The sequence below is a fragment of the Botryllus schlosseri genome, chromosome 3 (assembly GCF_051294905.1).
Source record: "Botryllus schlosseri isolate E-star chromosome 3, Bs_hap1, whole genome shotgun sequence".
Taxonomy (NCBI): domain Eukaryota; kingdom Metazoa; phylum Chordata; class Ascidiacea; order Stolidobranchia; family Styelidae; genus Botryllus; species Botryllus schlosseri.
Genome location: NC_137238.1, coordinates 22815825 through 22841319, shown reverse-complemented (window position 1 = coordinate 22841319; position 25495 = coordinate 22815825). Strand labels below are relative to the sequence as shown.

General features: G+C 40.8%; 2 protein-coding genes across 4 annotated transcripts in view; one reads left to right on the top strand and one right to left on the bottom strand.

The window, feature by feature from the left end:
* The window catches only part of LOC145436126 (vesicular glutamate transporter 2-like), a 36134-nt gene that overhangs the window by 937 nt on the left and 9702 nt on the right, over positions 1 to 25495 (top strand). Inside the window, exons 2-10 of the mRNA XM_080313413.1 lie at positions 635 to 735; positions 2464 to 2619; positions 3422 to 3509; positions 6191 to 6277; positions 6619 to 6737; positions 6799 to 6960; positions 13858 to 13987; positions 15716 to 15802; positions 16133 to 16287. Of these exons, the coding sequence (XP_080169539.1) occupies positions 635 to 735; positions 2464 to 2619; positions 3422 to 3509; positions 6191 to 6277; positions 6619 to 6737; positions 6799 to 6960; positions 13858 to 13987; positions 15716 to 15802; positions 16133 to 16287 (1085 nt within the window). The remainder of the gene's footprint in view (positions 1 to 634; positions 736 to 2463; positions 2620 to 3421; positions 3510 to 6190; positions 6278 to 6618; positions 6738 to 6798; positions 6961 to 13857; positions 13988 to 15715; positions 15803 to 16132; positions 16288 to 25495) is intronic.
* LOC145436133 (uncharacterized) lies at positions 23257 to 25051 on the bottom strand. Of its 3 annotated transcripts, XM_080313422.1 has the most exons (6): positions 24705 to 25051; positions 24461 to 24559; positions 24061 to 24223; positions 23921 to 24009; positions 23609 to 23745; positions 23257 to 23544 (listed from the first exon to the last, which is right to left on the bottom strand). In XM_080313422.1, exons 1-6 carry the CDS (start codon positions 24718 to 24720, stop codon positions 23323 to 23325), a joined length of 726 nt encoding a protein of 241 aa, XP_080169548.1. In that variant the 5' UTR covers positions 24721 to 25051; the 3' UTR covers positions 23257 to 23322. The 3 variants fall into 3 exon arrangements, with proteins under 3 accessions (XP_080169548.1, XP_080169547.1, XP_080169549.1); XM_080313421.1 differs by having other exon boundaries at positions 24461 to 25049; XM_080313423.1 differs by lacking the exon at positions 24061 to 24223 and having other exon boundaries at positions 23921 to 24016; positions 24461 to 25050.

Here is a 25495-nt window from a genome sequence, read left to right as displayed (position 1 = left end):
AGCGTACCCGGTGGCAATGTTGGGCTTGCACTCGAATTATCATTAGCAATAAGCCGACACCAGATTCCAACAAGGTAAAAAAGTTCATGTGCAATTCAGAGTTTCAGGAAAACTGGACCAATGTATGCAAGTCACATTTTGATAAAAAAATATAATGCAAATATCTGTGGTGGCACTTTCAAAGTCTGTTATATAGTTGTCGCAAAAATATTTTTCGAAACTCCCGCTTTCTTGCGAGTGAAGACTTGGTTCAGTGCAGAGGTCCAATAGCATTTCATCCCATGATTCAGAATCGTGTCAGCGGAGATCTGAATGGGTAATTAATAATAAAACCAAATTGTACGACTCTTGGCTTACGGTAAAAGATATTGTATTCCACACAATCAATACCACTAGCCTTACGGCCCATCAGAAATATAACAAGGGGAACATATAGATAGGTTTTGGTCGTACCATTTCGGCATGATATGATAGGCAAGTGCGGAAGCAATTAACGACTTGAATTCCCACAGATACTCAAAATAACCTTGGCACTCCTGCTCTACAATAAATTTGATAAAACGGATTCAATTCTTGTGCGCGTTTCCTTCGGGGCTGCATAAAATGTTGATTCATTTTAATTCCTGTTTGCCAGCTAAGGGAAACTCATCCGATTTGTCTCCTGATTTTGAATGGGATGCAAACCAACAGGGCGTCGCATTGGGCAGTTACTTCTATGGATACGCAATTTCTCAGGTAAGGCAGGGGTCTTCATATTCTCCCTCCGAATATATCATAGATATTTAGGATTAACTTTCAACAGCGATTATCATGTAATTGACTTCACGTGTTCCAAAACACTATCTGGTCGATAGAATTCAAAGATATATAGAGACAGCGTCCACAACGGTCTAAACCACGAGTCACCAACTGAAAATGGTTTGCGTTCTACTTATCAAGTTTCGTAGAGGCCGCCGGCCACAATAAGGCAATATCGAGAAGAAATAGGCCACACTTTTAGCAACCACGTTATTAAATATTTACGTCAGTCTCTATCTTGGGCGACGTGCATTAGTTGCAACAAAAGATGACTCATTTTATTGAAGAAATACATATTCAACAAACATGATCTCCAATTTAATTTTATATTGAAATATGCGCTGCACACGATACCTACCTGATAACGATTTTTAGTGACTAAGGAATCAATATTGGGGCTAGCGATACACTGTACTATAGCTAAAAGAGTATCTCTCGTAAAGCTTGATCTTGTGGGGAAGCACCAAGCCGTTTTGTAACCGTCTCATTCTTGGCAGTGTCTGAGCTATCGCTGGTCAAGGTCATATGCCCATACGTTTCAGTTGATTTCCCTTTATGGAATGCTGTAGCCATCGCCGAAGTCGTTTCAGCTAGTGAGGAATAGCGATGTTGGGGACAGGAGAATAGCTTATTTTGAAACAGATATCAATTTCAGGATTTCGAAATCCTTTACTTATCGTTCCTCCGAAATCTGCAATCAGGTCGCGGGACGCAAAATATGATCTCGCGGGTCGCGTGTTGGTGACCCCTGTTCTAAACAGTATGATGTGACGTCATGTGCCCCTAAACAAAACTCATTTTTATCTTCCTGTCTGCATAAGGTATGGTCGATGTAGTAGTAAGCAATCGGGGTAACGGTGGTTTCATTCGATATTTCATTCGTGGCGTTTTTGTGCATTTCAACGAATTTGGGACGCTGGCAACGCCAACAATTTTAATCGGCAAGTTCAATTACTTTACCATCCAAACGAACGTTGAAAGAAGATTTACGGCAGCGGTTTTTAGACTTAGCTACGCAGCAGCATCTCAAGTGATATGCGAATAACACCAGAAACCTATAAATTACTAAATCGATAAATATGTAGATCAAGATATCTATTTAATCTGTATCCAAGTAACGCCGGACCTACTAAAACTAGCTATACTTCTCCTTACTGAGAATCTTAAATATAGTATATTACCTATTGGTCCAAATCTTCCAGCTATAGAATTTCGATTCTTAGCGGCTCAATTACGGCCCGTGCTGGTTGAAATTACTCAAATATGCGGGGATGGTCACCGTTGTACAACCGCAAGGCCACCAAGGATATATCCATACACTCGCAAAGCTAGCGCTTATTTTATGGCAGCTGCAAGATCAAGGCTTGTCACAAGTTCAAAAGATTCTATACCAAATCTTGCCTTCCCGCAAACCCATTTGTGCTTAACTTATCTCGTTACCATTAAACTTGCGACCAACCTAAAACAGTGACCTTCAGCAATTTCGTGCTAGTAACCTTGTTCTGGTTAGCGGTCGATGTATCTTTTCCCAGTCAACTACTATTACCGCCTAAATGATTTAATATATCGACATCAGTAGATCCCTACACTTAAATAAAAAATTCTGGTATCTGCCAGAGGTACAGGTACGCTACTTTTGAGGTGAAATCAGTGTTTCTCATTTAGGTATTTTCCGCCTGGTGTGGTAGAAAATTTGGAAGAGCACGCGTCATTGGAATATGTAGCATTACGGCCTCGATTGTCACGATTATGATCCCCGTCCTCCTGCGCGTTCACTTCGGAGTATTTCTTGCGGCTCGGATAGTTATCGGAGCTTTATGGGTTTGGCATATATGACTCGTTAGTAGCTGAATATTTACCGGCAAGAAAAATATGCACTTTCCAACAATTTATGAAAGTTAATATTCTATTCTCTCACATTTCCCTATCATAAATGGCTTCAGAAGTACGTAATATCTTTACCAAATGCGTTGGTAAGCTATAATACCGGATGCAATTACCTGATTGTTGATACTAACGGGTAGCGTTATACCCTTCCACAGTCGAAATCGGAGTCGGACGTCGTTAAAAATACTAGCTGGAGTCGGGGTCGGAGTTTGCGAAAATGCTCCTGATTCCGACTTCCAACTTCTTTGTCATGAAGCAAGTGCTGTCAATGATCTCTTAAAATTACTCATAATAAATAGTTTTTTTTTTTATGTACCATCAATCACTTTTTTTAGTAAGGATATTGATAACATTGGACATTATTCGAAAATTGCAATATGGTTGCATGGAGGAAGAACATTGCATGTTGCATCTTCGTGACCAACGCAAAATTGCTGATGCAATCACAAATTAGTGCATATTTTGGAATTATGTCATGATACTGTGAAAGAGTAAATAAATCGTTTGGTTTTGTAAGTGACAACATGACTTGTAAAATGAATGCAAATATAACCAAACCCTGCTTCCCACTTAACAAAATCAATAATATTTCTATATTTCAATAATTGGTAGCTCACTCGCTTGGGTCGGGAGTCGGAGTTGAACTTGCAGTCTGTGGTAAAATTTAGCGACGCCACAACCCTGGCATCGACATGACTAAAACAGTGAGGCATTACGAATTACATTTTTATTTTAGGGTTGTTTTTACCCACTAATGCATGGCTTATTCGGCATTTGGTCACCAGCATGCGAAAGAGGGACACATCTATCAATACAGTCTACAGGTGAATATCACACGACATCATTGCTTTTGATCTTATACCGTTATTTCAAAGTCCGTATCATAATACGTCGTCCTAATTGCTTCACATCTAAATCTTGGGGCATTTATCATGACATAACACGTAACACACAATGTACAATAAGACACAATTCGATGTAACGAACAGATATGAGGATGTCGAACGACACGCATCAGTAGCGATCCTTTACTCTAACATCCACCTCGGCCTAGAGTGCCCGACACGCATTTCAATTAGTATATGTTGGCGGCCGTCGACATTAAAATTGAATTTACGAATTGACTCCCGAATTCTTAAGAGATTTTAATTATCCTTTAAAAAAATCTCGGCGCTGGGCGCGATTCAGTACTACTTCATTTTTCGATTTTAATGTGGCAGCGCCCTTTTCAACCTGAGCATCGCAATACAGATGTGAACAGCAGAGAAAAATGATGCGTCCCATATAGAAGTACCAACTTGGAATCGTATTTTCCTCACGAAATAAATTTGATTCAGGTGCCTTTGGGTGATTTCAAAATTTTTACACTATGCCGAAAATCCTGATGGGAGGTCATGAAATAGCAGCATACTACGATGTGACAAATTACAATTGTCCCACCCGGAGATACGTCATCATTCATAACTTGCCATAAATTCTCGAAAACACACCTTCCATCAACTCTAACGGGGAATCTGATCATATGTGCTGAGAAAGGATTAATGTGTGATAGGAATATGGGAAACTACGAATATTAATGAGGAAATACATTCGTGAATCCCAAAATTTTCACGCCTGGCGCGAACGTGACGAAACCAAGATCCAGTTCAAAACATGACCACTCGCGATTTCGGTGCGTATAGCAAGCCGATATGAGTAAATAGATTGGTCTGGAGCTCACCAAAAATGGACCATGTTCAGTTTAAAATGGGTATTGGGCGTCCAGTTTGTTCATTACGAACTATGTCCTGGAATGCGGCCGTGCGCTACATGACTTATCGAAATGCGGCCGTGAATAGCAAAAAGGTTCGCCACCCCTCCTCTAGCTAGTGGACATTTTGCAGACTACCTCCTCTTCTAATTGAATATATTCGAAGCAGAACCACTTACACTTTACACTTTCGAACGTGGAAGGTATAGCATGCAGCTTTGTGATACGTTTGAATCATGTTTATGAGTGAATATGTTGTAGCAGTGGTTCCCAAAGTGGGCGCCAGCGCACCCTGGGGGCTCTGACTATGAGATCGGCGATTGGGGCGGTGACTATAACATTGTGCGGTGAAGGCAAATGCGGGCGGTGTAGGTTTAGAAGGAAACTACGGCTTAGCGTTGAAACGACTGATTAAAAAAGCAGCCAAATATACAGTAAAAATGCAAAATCAATGCAATCAAGATCGCCGGCCTATTCAATCATGCAGCTATACCTTAAAACTCCATTGTTACTTCACAATGTTTATCCTGTCCAGCAATGGACTGATTCAGCACTCGGCAGAATCCCTAGAAAGTTTGGTTCATTACGAGATTTGAAAATTGTGAGAAGAGAACAGTTATTGCTGAACTGCCAGGTGAGATGGCATTTTAAGGGAAACTGCCTTGCGTGATTCTACTCTCTGTTTCAAACGATAATGGGATTAATGACAGTGACATTCTTGTTGCGAGAAAACATATTGCCTATACTTGACGGACATATTCTCCAAAATTTTTGAGTCGAATATATTCGTTTTTGGCCATGATGAAACCTGAGCTGAAGCGCGAAAATGGCACCGTCTGGAATGAGTGATATCCCCGTAATATCCCGAAATTTTCCGAGACGTGAACTTTGCAGATTCTCAAGCTTGCCAGCACGTATATTCCATTTTGTAGAAGCATACAGCAATCATCACGAAAAACTGCGCAAGGATATGGTAATTTGATAACCGGATATAGGCTATTCCAATTAGAAATTCCTTTCCGGATCATTAATCCATTCTGTGAAGTTTCTGAGCTTGAAAGGATTGAGGAGCTGATTACGTTGTAGTAGGCCTACAATTTTGAGTTGAAACCAGAGTTCACTACCTCATATCAATCCTTCAGGACAAACAATGGAATCGAAAAGAAATATTTTCACTGGAGTAGCGTTGAACTTTTTCTCGTTAGTCTTTTCTAACTCACAGTAGAAACCGACTTGACATTGTGTGATGTGGAGAATTAGGAATTAGATTGTTCTTATCAAAACTCAAACCCATCAGCATAATGGCGATGATGACGATACACTTCGTTCATCCGTCTAATTATTAGCTGTAATAAATGCAGACCAACTTTCGTTTTATTATTTATGCGTGGTGAAAGGAGGGGTTGGGGCCGCTGGTACTTTATTCATTGTCAAGGAGGGGGGGCGGTAGCTTGAAAAAGTTTGGGAAACACTGTGCTGTAGGATCCGTATCCTGTCCGCGGTGCATGTTTGACGCCCCTGTTCTATGATCATTTGGTCACCAAAAATAATGGTATTTAGCCACAGTGTCCTGTCTTGTCTTGTCCTTCATCGCAGACAGACACCATTGTCCAGTGTTGTAGTCAAGAGAATCGGCTTATTCACGTGAAGATTTCAGACATTAATGAAATGATGAGAAGTTTGCGAACATTGGTTATAATGCTGCAAACACCGACTATTAAGATATTAATCTAATGTTGAATTGTATATTTGCAGGCGCACCGTTGGCGACAGCTGCAGTTTTCCCGTTGAGCGGATACTTAGCAGAGGATTACGGTTGGCAGTATCCTTTTATATGCACCGGTGACCAATTTAGGACTTGATAACTGTCGCATCCACGCTGGGGAAGAAATATTTTTTGGTTTTAACTTTGCAAAGGGATGATTGCATTCCGTCCTTTTTACTATAAACAAAGTGCTTACATTAACGTTTGATTCTGTTTTTTTTTAAATCGACGGATGTCATTATTTTTGGCGAAAATTGATAGAAACATTGGACAATTTAACCTCGCTGTATTCTAATATGGAAGCCGTGTTACCTCTATTAAATGATGTAAGGGTTTGGCAAAACACTCACCGCTGTAAGACTCTGTTAAATACTAGCAATACTCGCAAGATCAGCGTGTACTTATTGAAATTGTACAGGATCGGTAGGATTGGTGTGGTCAGCGATATGGTTGCTAATCATCTATGAGTCTCCGAATGAACATCCAACGATTCAGCCGGATGAAAAACAATTGATCGAAACATCCATTGGGCAGGAAGTAGGGACACTCTTCTATCTGGAAATAGGGAATATGGAATATTGACTCATCTCTTTTACAGATAGACACCGATCCAACACATCATGTGAGATGGATTAAAATCTTCAAATCACCGCGTGTATGGAGCATCATCGTTGCATCGTTTCTAGAACACATGCCGTATTATCTACCTCTGTTGCTACCGACATACATACAGAATGTCTTTCATCTGGGTGTAAAAGAGGTTGGTGTGCGATAGCTTATAGTTGTAGATCGTTAATATCCATCAAATGGTCCTACAGCTGGGTAATCCACACCATACCTCACCTCAATTTATTTGTTTTACTTTACTTCATGCTCGACACTTCTAGGGATACCAATTGCCGATACGAGAGCCGCCTATCAATGTCATTGGGTCGTTAATGGTCGTACATGCCATGAAGGTTACTATCAATAAGTAGCTAGCCTACTGACTATTTTATTATAGAATCAACATTAAATAGTATATTCATATTGAAATGAACCCGAATATTTTCGGCTGACACTCGTCAGGGGTAATCGTCAGCAACTAGTAGAGAATTGGAAAGAACATTGTATATCAACAATCGTATCACAAAATATGACGTCACCAGCATGAAATTTCGAATGAGAGAACGTTCAATGTACTATTTTTAGGTGATACACGAACTCCTTTTGTTGACAGAGTTTTGGTTGGTGTATTTTGATAAAAGTTGATTCCAAGGCACACAAATGGAATTGTGAACGACCTCGACCTACGATTCGAAATCGGTCGTCTCGATAATTATTCGCACAAATCGGATTATCCAACAGATGTCCGATTTGTGCGAATAATTATCGAGACGACCGATTTCGAATCGTAGGTCGAGGTCGTTCACAATTCCATTTGTGTGCCTTGGAATCAACTTTTATCAAAATACACCAACCAAAACTCTGTCAACAAAAGGAGTTCGTGTATCACCTAAAAATAGTACATTGAACGTTCTCTCATTCGAAATTTCATGCTGGTGACGTCATATTTTGTGATACGATTGTTGATATACAATGTTCTTTCCAATTCTCTACTAGTTGCTGACGATTACCCCTGACGAGTGTCAGCCGAAAATATTCGGGTTCATTTCAATATGAATATACTATTTAATTGTATATTGAAGTTCTGTACCTCCAAGAAGCTCTTCAGAATCAACATTGGTAAACATCGTTGTCCAGGGCGGTAGGTATGTTATCATATTTCCAATATTATCGTTACACAAGGCACAAATATGTATGAGAGTACCAAACGTTGAGAATCATTAATAAGAATTAACATGTCTTCCCACGTCACTTGCAGCAGCAACTCATAAGCATTGCTTATAAAATCGTATCGATATTGCCCACAAGCGTGCGAATGCCTTATACTAAGGGACGACTCCCTAGCAGTGTTGGGATGACTCGAGTCATGACTTGACTCGAGTCACCTTTTTCGAATGACTTGACTTGACTCGAGTCACTTTGGTAATTGCTAATTGCTAATTCACGAGTCAATTTCAAGTCATCAAGTAATCGGTGTCGACAAAAATCACTGAATCTTGCATGAGTTCGGATTGTTCGCGAAACGCTGAAGTAACCGTGCGAGCGACCAATCATTTAATGACCGTGCGTTTTACTGAGCCTCCATTGTTCCCTCACAAATAAATTGACCGCAAACGAAGTGATCGAATCTTACAGCTTACGTTGTCGTAAACTAGTATAGTAAAGTAATTAATCTCTGTTTTTAGCTTAACCAAACCTCTTGTTTTATTGAAATTGAATTCTAATATAGTTTATATAGTCCCCAACATTTGGCGCAGGCTCGAATTGTACCATATCGATTTGTAAATGGGTCATGTATCACATCCTATCAATTCGTATCTATTCTCTATTTTGCCTGGTAACTATAAACTATGGTTTAGCTGTTCTACGTATATGTGAGCGATACAGCGCCTTCTTGCCTGTATATTTAACTCTATATTCGTTCATCGGTTCAGAATCAATGGCCACTCAATCTGTATTTCAGACAGCTAGCAAAATGCAATGATGTTATCATGCAAGGCAACTTGACTTGAATTGTGACTTGACTTGACTCGAGTCACCTCCAAAAATCGATTGACTTGACTTGACTCGAGTCCCCTTTGAAAATCGATTGACTTGACTTGACTCGAGTCAAAATGGGCAATGACTCGAATTGACTCGTGACTCGAAGGCAGTGACTTGATCCCAACACTGCTCCCTAGTCAACAAAATGGTAAGCGATCGCCCGGCGTAGCATACGCTTTCGATGCCAAAATGATGCTTGAAAAGATACAATTTTAGCACTTCAGCTGCAGACTCATTAACCCTTTTATGGGCGGGTAGAAAGCCTCTCGCTACTGCAGCTTACAACCGCTAATAACCCTATCGCTACCTGAATCATTATTGCTTTCTGGCACATATATTGACCCTTATGTTGCAAGACATCACAATTTGACAATATGTTTCATTATCGTGTTAGTTATAATAAACTCCACCACGATCGTACCTACAAAATATCGGTCAAATACAGACAGACAGTCATATAAAGTGCATGGAGCGGCACATTGATTTCGGTCGAACATAGTGATCTTCTTCCCCAGACAAGTTTGACACAACTATTCCAGTTTTTGAGATTAGCATATCTTCTTTCTTGAATTGGAATATAGACAAAATCTGGCGTATCAAACAAGTCCGTATCTTGGCGAGAAGAATAGGACCAAGGCAACGCACAGCTACCATCAGCAGCCTACTTACTATGTGGCACGTCAACTTCATTCAGAGCCTAATTGTGGATGATTTCTGCCAAGTTTAGGCTTGATGCGGTATCTGATATCTGGGTAGTTCCACTGCTGGTCTCGTGTTCGTGCGATGTACTATCAGCAAGATAGGATTATTATTGATAGTCTGCTGATCATCATGGACATTATTCTGGATGTTGAACCAATGCTCGGAGGACGATATTTTATAAACTGCTGCCTTCGCCAACGCTGTACTCTTTTCAATTCACCATCAGATTTGTACGGATATTTGGGCATATCGCAATCACTTCATGGTTTCAGTCTCTATCGTGGAATAAAGGCTAAATATATCAACAAAATGACTCGTATATTAACTGAAACGAGTACGACAAATATCAATCAGAAATTGTTACAAGATATAGGCTACCGCTGTAACGAACATCAATGATTGTAAATCAATTCACAGACATTGCAGACACAAACAATAGATGGTTTGAGATTATCCCATGTTTCGTTACCAATACATGCAATAATGGTTGCACTAACAAATGATGTTAAAGCCATGACCACAGCACGCCAAGATTCGGTTAGGGGTAACGACTCTCTTCTGCGGTATAGCATTACAAATATCAACGGACCGGCAGTACGCAATAGGTACAGAGCTCAAATAACTTGGCAAGTATCGCACTGTCCACTGCCGCCAATCTGACATTTCAAGCCACAGAAAAGGTAAACTAAGCATTTATATCAACTCACATTTCACCAGCTTACCGCAAAGAAGCAATTAATCTGACTGAACTGCTATCCGAAACACCATTTGACTGCAAATACACATCTAAGTCCGTGCTTGTAAAAAACTTCTTCAAAAACTCGAACTATCTCTTACTCAACTTATCTCAACGAAGAACTTCAATCGTATTGCCATCCATCGCTATAATCTCGGAAATAGAATTCGCCGATACCGATGGAATATAATTCAAACTTAATCCGATGACTTATGACATCATAACCACTCCACGCTCAAGTGCTCACAAACCTGACACAGCTTGACAGTAGAAACATCACGATAAAGCCACGTGATAATCATTATTTATGCGCAATTTGACTGGTTAATAACGCTACCACCAATATCTCTGGCCGGCGGTGGAAAGAAGAGCAATCGATCTTTTGAATTCGAGAGCGATCAGTTATTGTATTGTACAACAAACGTGCCGCCCAGGACCGTGACAGCACTCTCAAAACGTTGGTCTTGGCCCCCCAACAGCGTGATAAAACCGCAGACCCCCATCAGGCTATCCGTATTTCGCCGCTACCTATCATCGGATGTCCGTTTAATGAGTGGGATTTAGTCGCCTGAACGCGCAAAGCGCTAAAAAAATCTATAATTTATGATTGAATCGGTCAATATGGTCGGGAATTACATATATATTGCTATCAATTTTTATCCTCTCTCTGCTCAGTGCTCACGTAATCAGATTTACCAGTTGAGCTGCGTGAGGTGTGTTGGAAAAGTTCTAGCATCCCTAAATAATAATTAAACATCTTCGGGCATACCCTTGATATAATGACTTCGCTATAATTATGATGCTATTTCGTGACCTCCTTTCTGCGATGTCAATAGTTTTTGAAATCGTCCAAACGTACCAAACTAAAAGACGTTCACGATATCAAATTGGTAATTCTTTACTGGCAAATAATGTTCCCTGTGGGGCTCAGATTTGTAGGATAGAAACATTCGGCACCAGCCACTTAGGCACCTGTGAACAATCAAACATATATGCATAATGTATATATATCGATGTTTTCGGTCAGCACAAGGGCATTCCTTTTCGGCCTATGTCTACTCGCCGCTGATCATTCTGGCACACTTCTCGGAGTCGCATGTTACATGGCCTATAACTTCATATGTATTGGTGCGGTAATGGCTGACGCCGAAGCGTCCATTTCTATGCGGGATCATGTGTACTTTTTGTGGGGGGGAGGGCACCCCATAATCAAAATAGTGAACAACATTAAATCGCGCCAAGGGAAAAAAAAAATTTTCAAAAAGTTGCATAAATTTCCGAAAAAAATATTTATGATCTATGTTAATTCACGAAATAATTTCGGGTTCCCGTCGAGCTCGGCCCCCCTCCCAATTGGGGGCTTTGGAGTTCGACAGTTATGGTCCTGGTGCCGCCTCACTATAGTGAGAAAACGACTGCGATCTATTTTCTCCTTCACTATCTTCGCCTAGTTCTGCATTAAATATACACACTTTTGTTGACTTGGTCAGAGCATGTACATTGAAGCATATTACCGGGCTTGGTTCCTAATCACCGCAATTTTCTGAAGGTTGTGTTTTAGGTGTTAAAATAGACGTCCATTAAACATTCGATCACCAATGCTATTTAGAAACCACAGCTTCATCAATACGTCCTTAGACCCAGGTGGTGCCTGATGTCATTTTCCGCAGGAATAAGCATTTGGACCATTTCTGCATTAAGTATAATTGCCTACATATATACGATAGGTCATCCTCACTTGGTCAAGGAGCATTCAGCTTGTCATTTCTAGTTATAATATCCTAGCGAGACTCATCTCTTTCGCCGACACAAATTCTCATTTCTAATAACATTAAAATGATGTACCTATCCAGTACAAACAGCAAGTCCAATCGTATTTTTGATATGATATTCGGTGTTTATAATACAGAGCACATTATTGCGGTAAAATGTTTATAGCCAAATAAAATGAGGTTGCTATTTAGTTTGAATTTACAATACTTGCATCGAGCGTTCATAATACTGCTCTCTGGCGATTCCTTAATCCTGGTCGACACTTCCAATCCCGGTCCGTGTACCGGTTCCCTGGCATTTAGCCCTGTCCCATACCTGATAGTGATAGCAATGTTCCCTCTAAGCTGCGCACGTGCGCAAATGCGCAGTGCTGACACGGTCTCTGCACACAGAAAATATAAGTTGCGCACAAGAAATCCGAATTGATGATCTTTTTTTAGTCGTTACGCACTGTTTTCCGAGGGTTTGCGCAGTGAGTTGGTGAGTGTGCGCAGACTCGGCAAAAATTAGAGGAAACATTGCCTGATAGGCCTTTGAAGATGTGAATTCGAAACTTGTAATAAGTAGGGATAGTGTGAACGTGAGGTTCACGTTCGCGTTCTGTGTGTGAACCTCGGAAATTTAGAGGTTCGCGTTCACAACAGAACCTTGGTAGGTTCTGCACTGTGAACCTTTTTGGTAAATTGTAATTTGCACTTCATTATAAGATCTTCGGTTCAAATTTATTGCATTTCAACTGCGGGTCACTCTATGCATGGCGCTGGCAGCATAAAAAATCAACACTAAACGAGCATGCACCCTGACAACCTTAAAAGTTTTACAGGTACTTGCTTTTTTGTTACCAAAAGTTGCCGAAAGCTCGTGTAACTAATAAAGTTATATTCATACAAGTGGACGTTAAATAGGGTGTGAAAGCTATTAAGGTCTTACGTTTATCGTCTGCTATCTGCGCAACAAAGCATTCAAAAATTTATCGAAATATCCAGCTTTCCGTTTGTGAATATTTAGTGACTCTCTGCTGTGAGCTTGACCCGCAATCACACAATATCACGAGCGATATACGTAGTCAGCGAATGATGCTTATTCAACCAATCAATGACATTGATATCGTTTTCTGATGTAAAAAATCGAGCGGGCGTAAGGGGTCAATCTCGACTTCATATATTTACTGTATCAATAAAACCAAATCCGTGCGATTAAGGTGCTGGCTACTGCTATATAACTTGTTGTTTATGGTATCGGTAGTGAGTATAGAAACCCGTTTTACACTCTGCTCAATATCAATGTAGCAATACTCAGATTCCGAACACATTGTCCGGTCTGGTTAAGACCGTTAAGGCGTAAGCTTATATTTCCTGGTAAGTCCTCGTCGAAATTGTTGGCAAAGCGACGGAATGTATTGATTTTATGAGATTATTATATCCTTTGATAACCGCGGTTGATACATTTAGCGACGTTTAAAAAGCCAATATGTACTTTAGCAATGCGACATTATGTGGCCCGAGTCTTCGCTTGGTATCGTGTACATTAATATAGGCTATCACGTCGTTGAAAAAAAGGGTTGGAATTAGCAATATGACGTCACGAGGTTCACGTTCGTGTTCACACAGAACCTTTCAAAAAGGTTCGCGTTCACACGAACCCGAACCTTTCAGAGGTTCACACCATCCCTAGTAATAAGTAAATATATAGGTCCGGACACGGTTGTTGTCGATATCAAACAATTGCTATTTATACGTATAGTTTACGGAGGGAATCTCTGGGCGATACGTTGAATATTCTACATTGCTCTTTCAGAGCAGCTCGTTGGGTGGAATACCACTATTAACACAGGCGGCGGCGTATTTCGCTCTCGGATGGATCGTTCAATGGATCATTGCCAAGGGTTACCGAACCAGCACGGTCCGAAAAACCGTTTATTTCGCAGGTAATCGCTATGTCTCTATAATAAATGTGTTACAAAATCTTCGACTACTTGAACAACCCTTGTACTACGTTGTTCTATAAATCATTGAATCGACCGCCCCGATGCTTGGTTGCAAAACATGCGTATACAGGAGACAGCAGATGCTGTGATTTCGGTTGGTTGCTTTGTTAGGCTACGCATTGTGTTTTTGCTACATTGGCCATTTTACCCCAAGTCGATACCCATGATCGTGATTCCTGATAACTGATATGTCGACTTGTAGAACGACTCCATTTCGCCATAGGCTTTTTGTAAAACACCACTTACGCGTATCGGATGACGGTTAGGAGCCTGGATATATCTCGAACACGTCGGCTGCAATTGAAGTTGACTTGGGTCTGACGAGAGCTTCCAACCCATATGTGTTACAGCCGTGGTACTTTATATTCCTCAGCACAGCCTTTCGTGAATCGCATGTATATTTTATGGTTAGGAGAGTCTCATATCAAAACCACATCAGCATAGTGAAGGACATTGCTTAAAAAAGGTGTTAGTCTTGTTCACCTAACAGCATTGCATCTAGTATCAAAACGCATAAAATCACTCACTTAAATGACCGGGCAGTTAGTAAATAGCTATGATATTTCGGTCACATGTGAGCCTGTCCGCACATCACTCAAAACGATGCGTTTATCCCAGTATCCAGGAATGGGTGAGACGAAATCAAACTGGAATTTATCGCCAGCACGGATTCGTCAAATTACTACAAATTACAGGAAACTATGCCGCAGCCTAATTTGGCGCCATTTGTCTCTTCGAACTAATTGATTTTGGAAGTATCGACTACTCGACTACGACATTTGTGACTCAAGTATATCGGCGGTGCCATTGGTATCTTCTCATTACAATTGGACCTCACCCCTATATAATATTTATCTGACTTAAAAGATGGAAGCACAGGTGTTCAAAGTGAACAGACGCAAAATCATTATATTAAGATGAAATATTTCGCATTTTACAGTGGTTTAAATACACCACCGTATTGGACCTAAACCTGTCGGTTTATTGAAAAGAGTATCGTTACAGCCCAGCTACGATATGGATATACGCAATGCCCAGATACGTAAAAAGCTGAATCTTAACCCCAATCAAAGAACACTATAATGGTCGTACCTGTGATGTTGCAGTGGGTGTGCGAACAACCCTCTATTTTGGCAGCGGTTGTCGATGTTGATATGGGACCTTTCATGATATCGCAGTCGCTGTTGCTTGAATGCTCATTGTTTGCGCATAGGATTACGTTGTTTCGAGTCGCCCTCAAGACTGTCTATTCAATAGATTCTACTGAGAACATACGTGAATGTGTTACTGCCGCTTTGGTCATCCTAAATCACCCGTACGTATTAATAAAGGATATATCCCTAAACATCACATAAAATTAATTCTCCTGCAACACTTGCAAGAGATTCTGGAGTCGGCCGCGGTCGAAACTCAGAACCCAGCAACAAGGGCCTGTTAGCGCTAGAGCGGTGAAGGTTACTACAACAGTCGTTACCCAATATCATCGAGTGAATTATTATCACGGAACTAATCACGTTGGATGCTTTCGAGAAGCTAATTGGAATCGACGCAATGGCTGTCAACGTAATATCTCAGTTGCACGTGACACATACGACTCGTTGAACTGCTCAAATCTGTCACACTTTGTCAGCATCCTAGAGACTTCGATTTTATGTCGAGTTATTTCAGGGAATCTTATATCGGCGATTGCGCTCGTTTCACTCACGCGAGTTACTGGCAGCGTTGCGGCAACTATGCTGTTATTCAGTGTACAAGGTATGAAATACCCTACCTCAGTTATTTTATATGAGGGAAATGCAAATTATCCAGAATTTTCGACGTCAAAGGAAACAGACCCCAAAGGGGATATACGAGGTATACAGATTGTGGATGGTTGATATTCACTGATATCCCACTTCTATGCAATGTGGTTAAAATATGTCACGTAAAGCCATATTTCACACCTGCGGTGTAATGTCACCGCAATGCTTTCAAGATGTGGACGCAGAATGTAAAAAGTTCATTTCAGACTAACATTACCGTGAATATGCTTATTATTTGTATGTATTATTATTTTGCGTGTATGTTCAAGTCTACCAACTATAGGGGCGGCGTCGACCGTTACTGCAACGGGAATCAAGGCGTCTGTGATCGACATGGCTCCGGGTTTCTCTGGAGTTTTATTCGCCATCATGAACTCTGCCGGTTCAATGATGGGGTTCATAACGCCTCAATATGCAGGAATTCTAAGAGAAGCGAACGTAAGTCAAAGCATCTACAACAGAGGTATCCAATCCGTCACAGCCCGCGGTTTTGAGGGGCTCGCGATGTAATCTTCCGAAATGACTTTTTTTATAAACTTATCCCGCTTCGAACTTTCCGTCAAATTAACATTTGATACATATCGCATTTTCAATAGGGTTTTGTCGACATGCTTACCTCACAATCGTACTCGTGCTTCAAGAGTCAGTCAGCCGAAACATTTCATTGATATATATCTGATGTCAAAGACTAACTCAAAACGCAATTAGCAGTGAATTGATCTGGAAATTGCAACTTATACACACCGTATCCGACGATGTCAAGACGTTCAATGTAGAATTAAAGGGAAGACGAACATCAAAAACTTCGTTCATACTTCTTCAAGCTAGAAATCCATAGAAATACTCTATAAAATAATAAAATTTTGAGAAGACTCAGACCAATTTGTAGAGTGGTGATTTTCGGGACCTGTAGATCTAACTGTGGAAATAGAAAATTGTTTACGATTTTACCAATTACTGGAGTAAATAATTTAAAGCAGTAGAATATTGAGACCAAGCGTCGCAGACATATGTCTGTCAATTGCCAGCGATAACTTTCAAAACTGCATTGTGCACATGCATCTTCACCAATAACGCAGAAACAGTGCAATTTTCGAAAGTAGGTTCGCTTAACATAGTTCAGTAGATACATGGGCAGGTTCGTTATGATAAATTCAATTGGTCAAATTCAAGATTATATTTGTTTAACTATCCATCTACTCAAATGAGGCAAAATTTGTACAGAATAAGTCATGGAAGTAGTCAAAAACATACCGGGACTGTTTACTTTTTTTCATTTTTCAAGGAGACAATACCTACTTGAAGTACAATGACGAAAGTAGAAGCACTACTTTTGCGAGCGTCTTGTGTAAGAAACCTGGCAGGTTCCACGCGGGTGTCGCGATTCGGCGGCGCACTTCTGCAGTGCATTAGAGGCATGTATATGCAATATCTTTCTAAAGTTGGATTTCTGTACTCGTGCGCTGCCGGGAAATGATTAAACTGTGTACCAGTTATAGTAGGACATTCACCTATGTCAGATGTTCTTGAAGTAATTGATCGCGACCCAAACATGGGTCGCTGAGGGTATTAATTAATGTCGCGACCGCACACGAGCGATCTTTTATAATGCATGCAATATTTCCTAAATTTCGGGCCACAATAAATTATTCGCGCTTCGCGCGATATCCTGTGGTTGACCTGTGCTCTTTCACACTCACTGTGATGGCTGCTATATCCAGTAGACGAGCCACCTAGAAAAGTGATCGCGACAAAATATGAAGTAACCATGAAATGTGCTAATCTTTGTATTAAACAAATTGGTTTTTATGTTGAGAGTCAGACATTGGATTCTCTAGAATGCTGTAACTTCCGAGGGTACAATACTAGGGCAAGGTAGAGAGAGGGCAAGAGCGGGGCCGTAAATTCCGGTCCCCATATTTTTTTGAATACGTATAATATACCAAAATAAATCTAACTGTAGTCGCAATTGGGAAATATGGGTACATACCCAGTTTCGCTTAACATTGACTGATGGCATTGGGGATGCTTCAATCAAGAGATGTGCATTGTGAAACATGCGGATGCGGAACTATTATAGACATAGACATAGGCGCCGACTTACGAGGTTACGAGGTGGCGGCCACCTCGTACGAAATGCTCAAACGCCCAAGTGAGTTGTGACCAGTAAATAGTAGGGATGGTGTGAACGTGAGGTTCACGTTCGCGTTCTGTGTGTGAACCTCGGAAATTTAGAGGTTCGTGTTCACAACAGAACCTTGGTAGGTTCTGCACTGTGAACCTTTTGGTAAATTGTAATTTTCACTCCATTATAAGATTTTTGGCTCAAATTTATTGCATTTCAACTGCGGGCCACTCCATGCATGGTGCTGGCAGCATAAAAAATCAACGCTTAACGAGCATGCACCATGCACCTCGACAACCTTAAAAGTTTTAGTTTTTTTGTTGCAAAAATTTTCTCGGAATAACCAGCTTTCCGTTTGTGAATATTTAGCAGAGGTGGTAAGTAACGAAGTACTTCTACTTTTTCGAAGTACTCAAGTAGTTTTCCTATACTTCTGGTACTTACTCAAGTAGATCTGATTTTCGCTACTTCTACTTCTACTTGGTAATATTTTGTGATCTACTTACTTACTTTTCGCTATTTTAAGTTTGTCAAGTAGAAGTAGTTCAATCTTCCAATCAGGAAGATAGCCTGAGGAATTTCGGGGCTGTTTTTACGGAGTAACAACATTTAATATTCATAAAAGTGTAGTAAAACCAAGAATTTTCGTCGCGCTTCGCGCGCAGTGGATACGGAGTGGCCGATGTGATTTCACGAGAGTATCGGTGAATATAATTTAGGTAGAGGGTGGGCGTGGTTCCGTTCGCACCACATTGTCGCCCTTCACCCATATGAAATAATTCATCACAGTATATATGGCTCATCATAATGTTTGAAACTGATGTTTCGCAATCTAGCATTTACTTGTCATATCGTAATCTAGCATGTCCATGGCGTGTCCTAAGCTGACTTTTTTATGTTTTAGAGCTGTTTTAGCATACCACCTTTGAAACTTTCTGGACTAAAAACATGAAATACATGTTCTGCTTTTAGAAGTAGTATATATATTTCACTTTCAATTCCCAGTATCATATACCTTGAGTTATAATTAATATCAGTTCTTTTGTCTAAATAACATACATGTTGAAGTATAAAAGCAAGTGTAGTAATGTCTTTAATTTTTGAAAATAAAGCTACAATATATGGCATTTTTACGGTCCACCATATTTTTTATTACCGTTTACTAATCGCGCAACGTGATTACACCGTATCCTATACAACTTCTCCGTATTGCTCTTCGACTAAACTACGGTCCTTATAGTATGGGGGCTGGCTGCATACCATGCTATTTTCTAAAACGTGCTGTTCGAGAAAACAGAGAATTAGCATCGCATTTCCATATCAATACTATAATTTTCATCACATGATGTGGATTAATACTTATTGCTTATGCTATCGGAAATTGGATACCTGCTGGTATGCATCAACATGATTCAAGCTTGTCAACTGTCGCATAGCTCAATTTGTACCTTTTTACAATCCAGGTGAACGAATTAGGATCGTTTTCAAAACTACTTACTTACTTGAGTACTTTTAAAGTCAGTCAATTCTACTTCTACTTCAAGTAGTTTTAGGTTGCTTATGGAAGAAGTACTTCTACTCGTACTTGAGTAGATTTTTTCGTCGCTACTTCAACTTCTACTTGAGTAGCTTTCTTGACTACTTTGACCACCTCTGATATTTAGTGACTATCTGCAGTGAGCTTGACCCGCAATCACACAACATCACGAGCGATATACGTAGTCAGCGAATGTTGCTCATTCAACCAATCAATGACATTGATATCGTCTTCTGACGTAAAAAATCGAACGGGCGTACGGGGTCAATCTTGATTTGATATCTTTACTGTATCATTAAAACCAAATCCGTGCGATTAAGGTGCTTGCTACTGCTGCATAACTTGTTGTTGTTTGTGGTATCGGTAGCGAGTATTGAAACCCGTTGTACACTCTGCTCAATATCAATGTAGCAATACTCAGACTCCGAACACATTGTCCGGTCTAGCTAAGACCGTTAAGGCATAAGCATATATTCCTTGGTAAGTCCTCATCGAAATGGTTGGCGAAGCGACGGAATGTATTGATTTTACGCAATTATTATATACTTTGATTACCGCTGTTGATACATTTAGCGACGTTTAAAACGCCGATATGTACTTCAGCATTGGGGCATTATATGGACCGAGTCTTCACTTGGTATCGTGTACATTAATATAGGCTATCACTTCACTGGAAGATAGGGTTGGAATTAGCATTATGACGTCACGTGACGTCACGAGGTTCACGTTCGTGTTCACACAGAACCTTTCAAAAAGGTTCGCGTTCACACGAACCTGAACCTTTCAGAGGTTCACACCATCCCTAGTAATTAGTAATCAGGCGATTCGATGCGACCTCGTTAGAGACGTCTTCGTTTTCGATACGCGAGTGTGCCAACCGCGTAGCCACGGGTGTTTCGTGGTTCGAATCCCCCTGTTTGAAACGCGAAACGCCGTCATTTTGAAATGACCATTCTAAATCTAATATTCAGTTGCAATCAAATAATTCTGTAATCAGTGTTTCACGGGGCCGATTTGCGAGAAGCAATTAGTTCACGCGTGATGATATCCCGCTAAGATGCTCGCGTAATTAGGTCAGTCATTCCCGTGCGCGTGGCAATCGTCGCTAGCCTAATTTATGGGATCTCGTACAAGCCGGATTCCGCAGGCTTGAATAATCGCATCTGCAATAGGCCCAGTTCACACTATATCATCGCTTGTCTGCGCAATCGCATCTTCATTTGCGGTTTCAGCCTGTTGTACACGATATCATCGCTGGCGTACACGATAGCATCTCTAATAGGCCTGGTGCGAAATATATCATTGCTGACCTAACTATAGGGTCCTACACACAGGACGCGGTTTGCGGCGGGCGGCCAGCGTCGCCCGTCCAGCGTCCAACTGCGCGTACGACGTACGACTTTCGACGTTGCGCGCTATGCGCCGGGGCTTTCACACATGTCATGGCCAGCGTCTGACGGCTGCGTAGTGCGTAGAAAAGTATTGCCAGTTTTTCAACACACACCATACTTAATATCATTACTGGTTTGTTTATAGGCTTCTAATCACCTAATGAGTAGTTGCAAAATGCTATACCATTATATATATGTATATAACAGCCAATAATTCTACTACTTCGCGAGCGAAAACTATTTTATATTATAATATTTTCTTTTGTGAACGTAGATAAATGGCATCCCTATTTTCGGTAGTACCTGTCAATCATGATTCATGAGCCAGTTGGTTGTTGTGACATTGTGAGTAGAACTACTGGGATCTGGGATGAATATATTGAATGACAAGGATATTTGCTAAGTTATATTCTGTTAAGTGTGATTTGGGTTAGCATAACACTGCTACTTTTTAATGATATGCTAATTTTTTTCATATCTCCAGAGTAGAGTTGAATTGGTAGTTGATAGTGGTGAGTCCAAAGTTCTGACTTGGAATCAACATGAATAAAGCTGAGATGGACGCAGTATGTTTATTGCTAGCTTTACAATTTGAGCAGCTGATGATATTATTGATATTATGGGACTCCACCAGAAGGTATGTAGTGATGCTTACATACATACCGGTATATAAATTCTACGATGCTGACCGTTGATGATTTCTTCATTATAGAGAGTGGGTCCGCCCAATTTTTCAAGACCGAAACCGCTTCGGTGAACAAAATCTGGTTGAAGACCTGTTCGATGACCCAGAAATGTTCCACAAATACTTTCGCATGGATGACTCGACCTTTCGTGAGCTTCTTACAAAAGTCTCCCCATACATAACGAAGCAAGATACTAACTGGCGGCCAGCAATTTGTCCAGCTTATCGACTTGCAATTACATTACGGTGAGCAAATGATCATGCTCATTTATTCTCGATTTCACATAATTGAATTTTGCAATAGATTCTTGGCGACGGGCGACTCTCAGATCACTATTGGCTTGAGTTATCGTGTTGGACCTTCGACGGTGAGCCTGATCATCAAAGAGACCTGCGAAGCACTGTGGAAGGTACTGTCGCCCGAAGTATTGAAACCTCCGGCCACATCTGAAGAATGGGAAAAAATCTCTCGGGATTTCAATACATCTTGGAACTTCCCGATGTGCTTAGGAGCAATTGACGGCAAGCACGTGGTTATCGAAGCCCCCAGTTCGAGTGGTTCGGAATACTTCAATTACAAGGGAACCCACAGTATTGTGTTAATGGCGGTTTGCGATGCTCGTTATTGCTTCACATTACTCGATATTGGCGACTCAGGCAGACACAGTGATGGCGGTGTATTTGCTAACAGTGAATTTGGCAGAAGATTCATTTCCAGTGACTTGAATATGCCTGTATCTGGATATCTGCCAGGTACAGATTTGCAAGTCCCATATTGTATTGTTGGAGACGCTGCCTTTCCTCTCAGACAGAACTTGATGAGACCCTATCCTGGAAAACTTCTTCCATTTGATAAATCTGTTTTCAACTATCGGCTGTCTCGTGCAAGAAGGATAATTGAGAATACATTTGGTATCCTGGTCACACGTTGGAGAGTGTTCCGAAGACCCATAATTGCTTCCCCCGACAAAGCCATCCTAATAACCAAGACAGCATGTTGTTTGCACAATTACCTTCAAATGAAAACGAGCTATGCATCTGCGGATGTTGACCATGAAGATCATGCTGGCAATATTATCCCCGGGAACTGGCGTGCAGAACGGCAGCCCGAGGAAAAATCTGGGTTGAAACGGATTGGGAGGATGGGATCTAACATGCCATCTGCACGGGCATCAGACGTGCGCGATAGATTCAAAGACTATTTTACTTCCAATGCTGGGCGGGTACCCTGGCAAGATGCAATTGTCAACAGAACCCGTTAGCGGACAATTGCAACCACATGACAGCTCCCCCGTTTCAATTTGCTCTAGTAGAAATATTTGGCACTGTAAATAGATTGCTTGATTAATTCATTGTCGTTTAAATTTGAGGTCCTTTCTGATTAGAGACATGTTTTGTTGTTTGCTGGTTGCAATTTTCAAAACGTGAGGAGATGTAGTACCACTTGTGGAGGATTTTGAATATGGAGTACCTATACGCTCTCACAAGTCAAGTTTGCTGCTGTTGAGGTTCTAGCTGTAGTTTCTAGTTACGTTGAAGTACTGCCTAGTTAGTAGTTAACCCCAAGTCTCGTTTGCTGCCTTGTCATGTTTCCTGTTTTTACTGGTTTGCTGCCTTGTTATGTATTCCTGTTTTTACTAGTTTCAATAATAATTCGAAGCAACGAGAGTACCGTTCCAAAATTGTATTCAGATATCAGAACATGCATTTCAATAAATTAGAAGAAAGACAGTGGTTATTCATTTGCCGGTTCCGATGTAGCAACCTTATCTGCAAGATATCCCATGATATGACTTGCAGCTTCGTATGCCGTTACTCTCGGCAAAGATCGGAGAGTCTCCGCTACCTGTTTCCCCAAATGGGAAAATTCATTTTGCTCGTCATGGGCATTGTGTAGTGCTGCAGTCACCCCAGCAACATTCTCCATATTTTTGTGCAACATAGTGGTGATTCTGTCCTGAAAAGAAGAAGATTTAAGTTGATCTGTATTGTATATCAAGAAAAAGCAATCCTGCCCATACTTGAAATTCACTGCGATCCGAGCGCTTCCGTTTTCTATTGGAAGATGAATGCTGCTGGGGAGAAGTGATACTTGACAGCGGAGTGTTGCACGGCTGTTCACTTCCACTTTCTGGCACTAAATCTATCAGATCATCACCTGCAAATGAACAACAAGCATATAAAATTGATTCTTCTCTATGGAATGCCGAGGGAATTTGAAAAGTAGATGCTATTCATATCAAGGAAATGAAACTTCAATATGAGATTGGATAGCAAGACTACGAAATCCTGCAAAAGAATTTTTTTCGACAATCCAAAATGTAAAAACATACCGTCGCCTAGTGGAATTGGAATTTCATTGCTGTTTGAGAGATCATTATTTACTTGAAGGTTTCCAACAGTTCGAAGGTTTCCGACAGTTCTGCAAACTGAAAATTATTGGAGCTGTATTGCAATACTAAATATGACTCACACTTTGTGCTTAAGATAGTCCAATAAGAAGGTCATATTCTGATAAAGCTCCCATTTAGATGAGGTCGATGCACTTGATCCGCTCACACAGGAATCCTTGATTTTGTTTTTCTCTTTTGTGAGACGATCTCTCAAACTTCTCCATCTTTTCTGGCATGTCTCAACTAGAACAGTGTGGTTGTTATTATGTGTAGCCCGCACAGCAACCATCTCAATATCATTTTAAATATTTGATGTTGTACTCCGTAACAGTATCTGATAGCCTATGCGATATTTTTACATAAATAAAATAAGAATTGTCACACATATTGCAATCCATAAATGACGGATTGACACCTGTTAGGGGTCTATTAGGAAGTGTCTATTTGTTTAGCACAGTATTACACAATATTTTTTCTTACCTTCAACACCCAAATATTGACTGATACTCTTCCACACATTTTCTTTCAGTTTCATGTCTTTATATGAAGAGAGACTCATATTGTATAGACAAGGGTTATCTTGCACTTGCTGAATAAGCAGCTCATTGAAACACAATTCTTGAGTTTGTGATTGCATAATTTTAGTCACTGTTCACAGAGTCCGCAGCAAATTGTATGTTACTGAAAAGTGAAATACCATACAAAAATCATTCCTGTGCTGCACAGTGCACAAGTTCCATGCCTCAGAAAACATCCCTCTCTGTGCACAATGCTGCACAGTGCACATGCTCCATGCCGTATCGCAACAGCACTCAATCGCAGACCTCAGATGCCACCAAATTGAACTATTATAACTTTTAAATATCAAGACAAGTACAAACCAACCAAATAAAACTAGAATCCATGTATAAATGGCCCGACACCGCGCGAAAGCTCACCCAAAAGGTGGACCACTACGAAAGCGGCGGCCGGAAAAGTTGAAATAATTTCAACTCTGCCGTCTGCCGCTCCGGGCGAAAGAATCGCCGCTAGGCGTCGTACGCGCAGCCATGTGTGAATTACCAACGCTTGGCGCTGAACGCAGAAACGCGCCGCTGGCCGGTAGACGCGTCCTGTGTGTAGGACCCTTATCGCGTCTCGGGCTCCTATATCTCGTTGGTTTGGAGACAATGCGGTCGAGTTCTCGCTGATTAGTGATTGTTTTGTGTCATATTGATTAAGAGCGACATCACGAAACTGAATAACATCGAATCGCTGCAAACAGACTGTGAACAGAACGTGCGTAGTTGATTTCTGCTAATACGTGAACTTAACGGTAAGAAGATGTGCTTGAGTCCTAAAAGAAAATCGTCTGAACCACCTGAAATCAGTGCCATCAGGCTCAAACGTTTTGATTTGCGAAAACTGTCGCCGAGGATACGTACTACGCGCTCGTATTTAATTGTTCACTAGAGATCAGGGACTCGCTAATTTACAGCACTTCCGGACTTTTTAGCAAGCTTATACGCAGGCGCG

What these genes read in the sequence shown, in the direction of transcription:
- LOC145436133 (XM_080313421.1), bottom strand. Translation starts at nt 24,617, where the DNA reads ATGCAATCACAAACTCAAGAATTGTGTTTCAATGAGCTGCTTATTCAG. An exon ending in GACTATCTTAAGCACAAAGT is followed by an intron (nt 24,010 to 24,060) that starts GTGAGTCATATT and finishes TTCAGTTTGCAG; the next exon opens with AACTGTCGGAAACCTTCGAA. An exon ending in CGGATCGCAGTGAATTTCAA is followed by an intron (nt 23,545 to 23,608) that starts GTATGGGCAGGA and finishes TCTTCTTTTCAG; the next exon opens with GACAGAATCACCACTATGTT.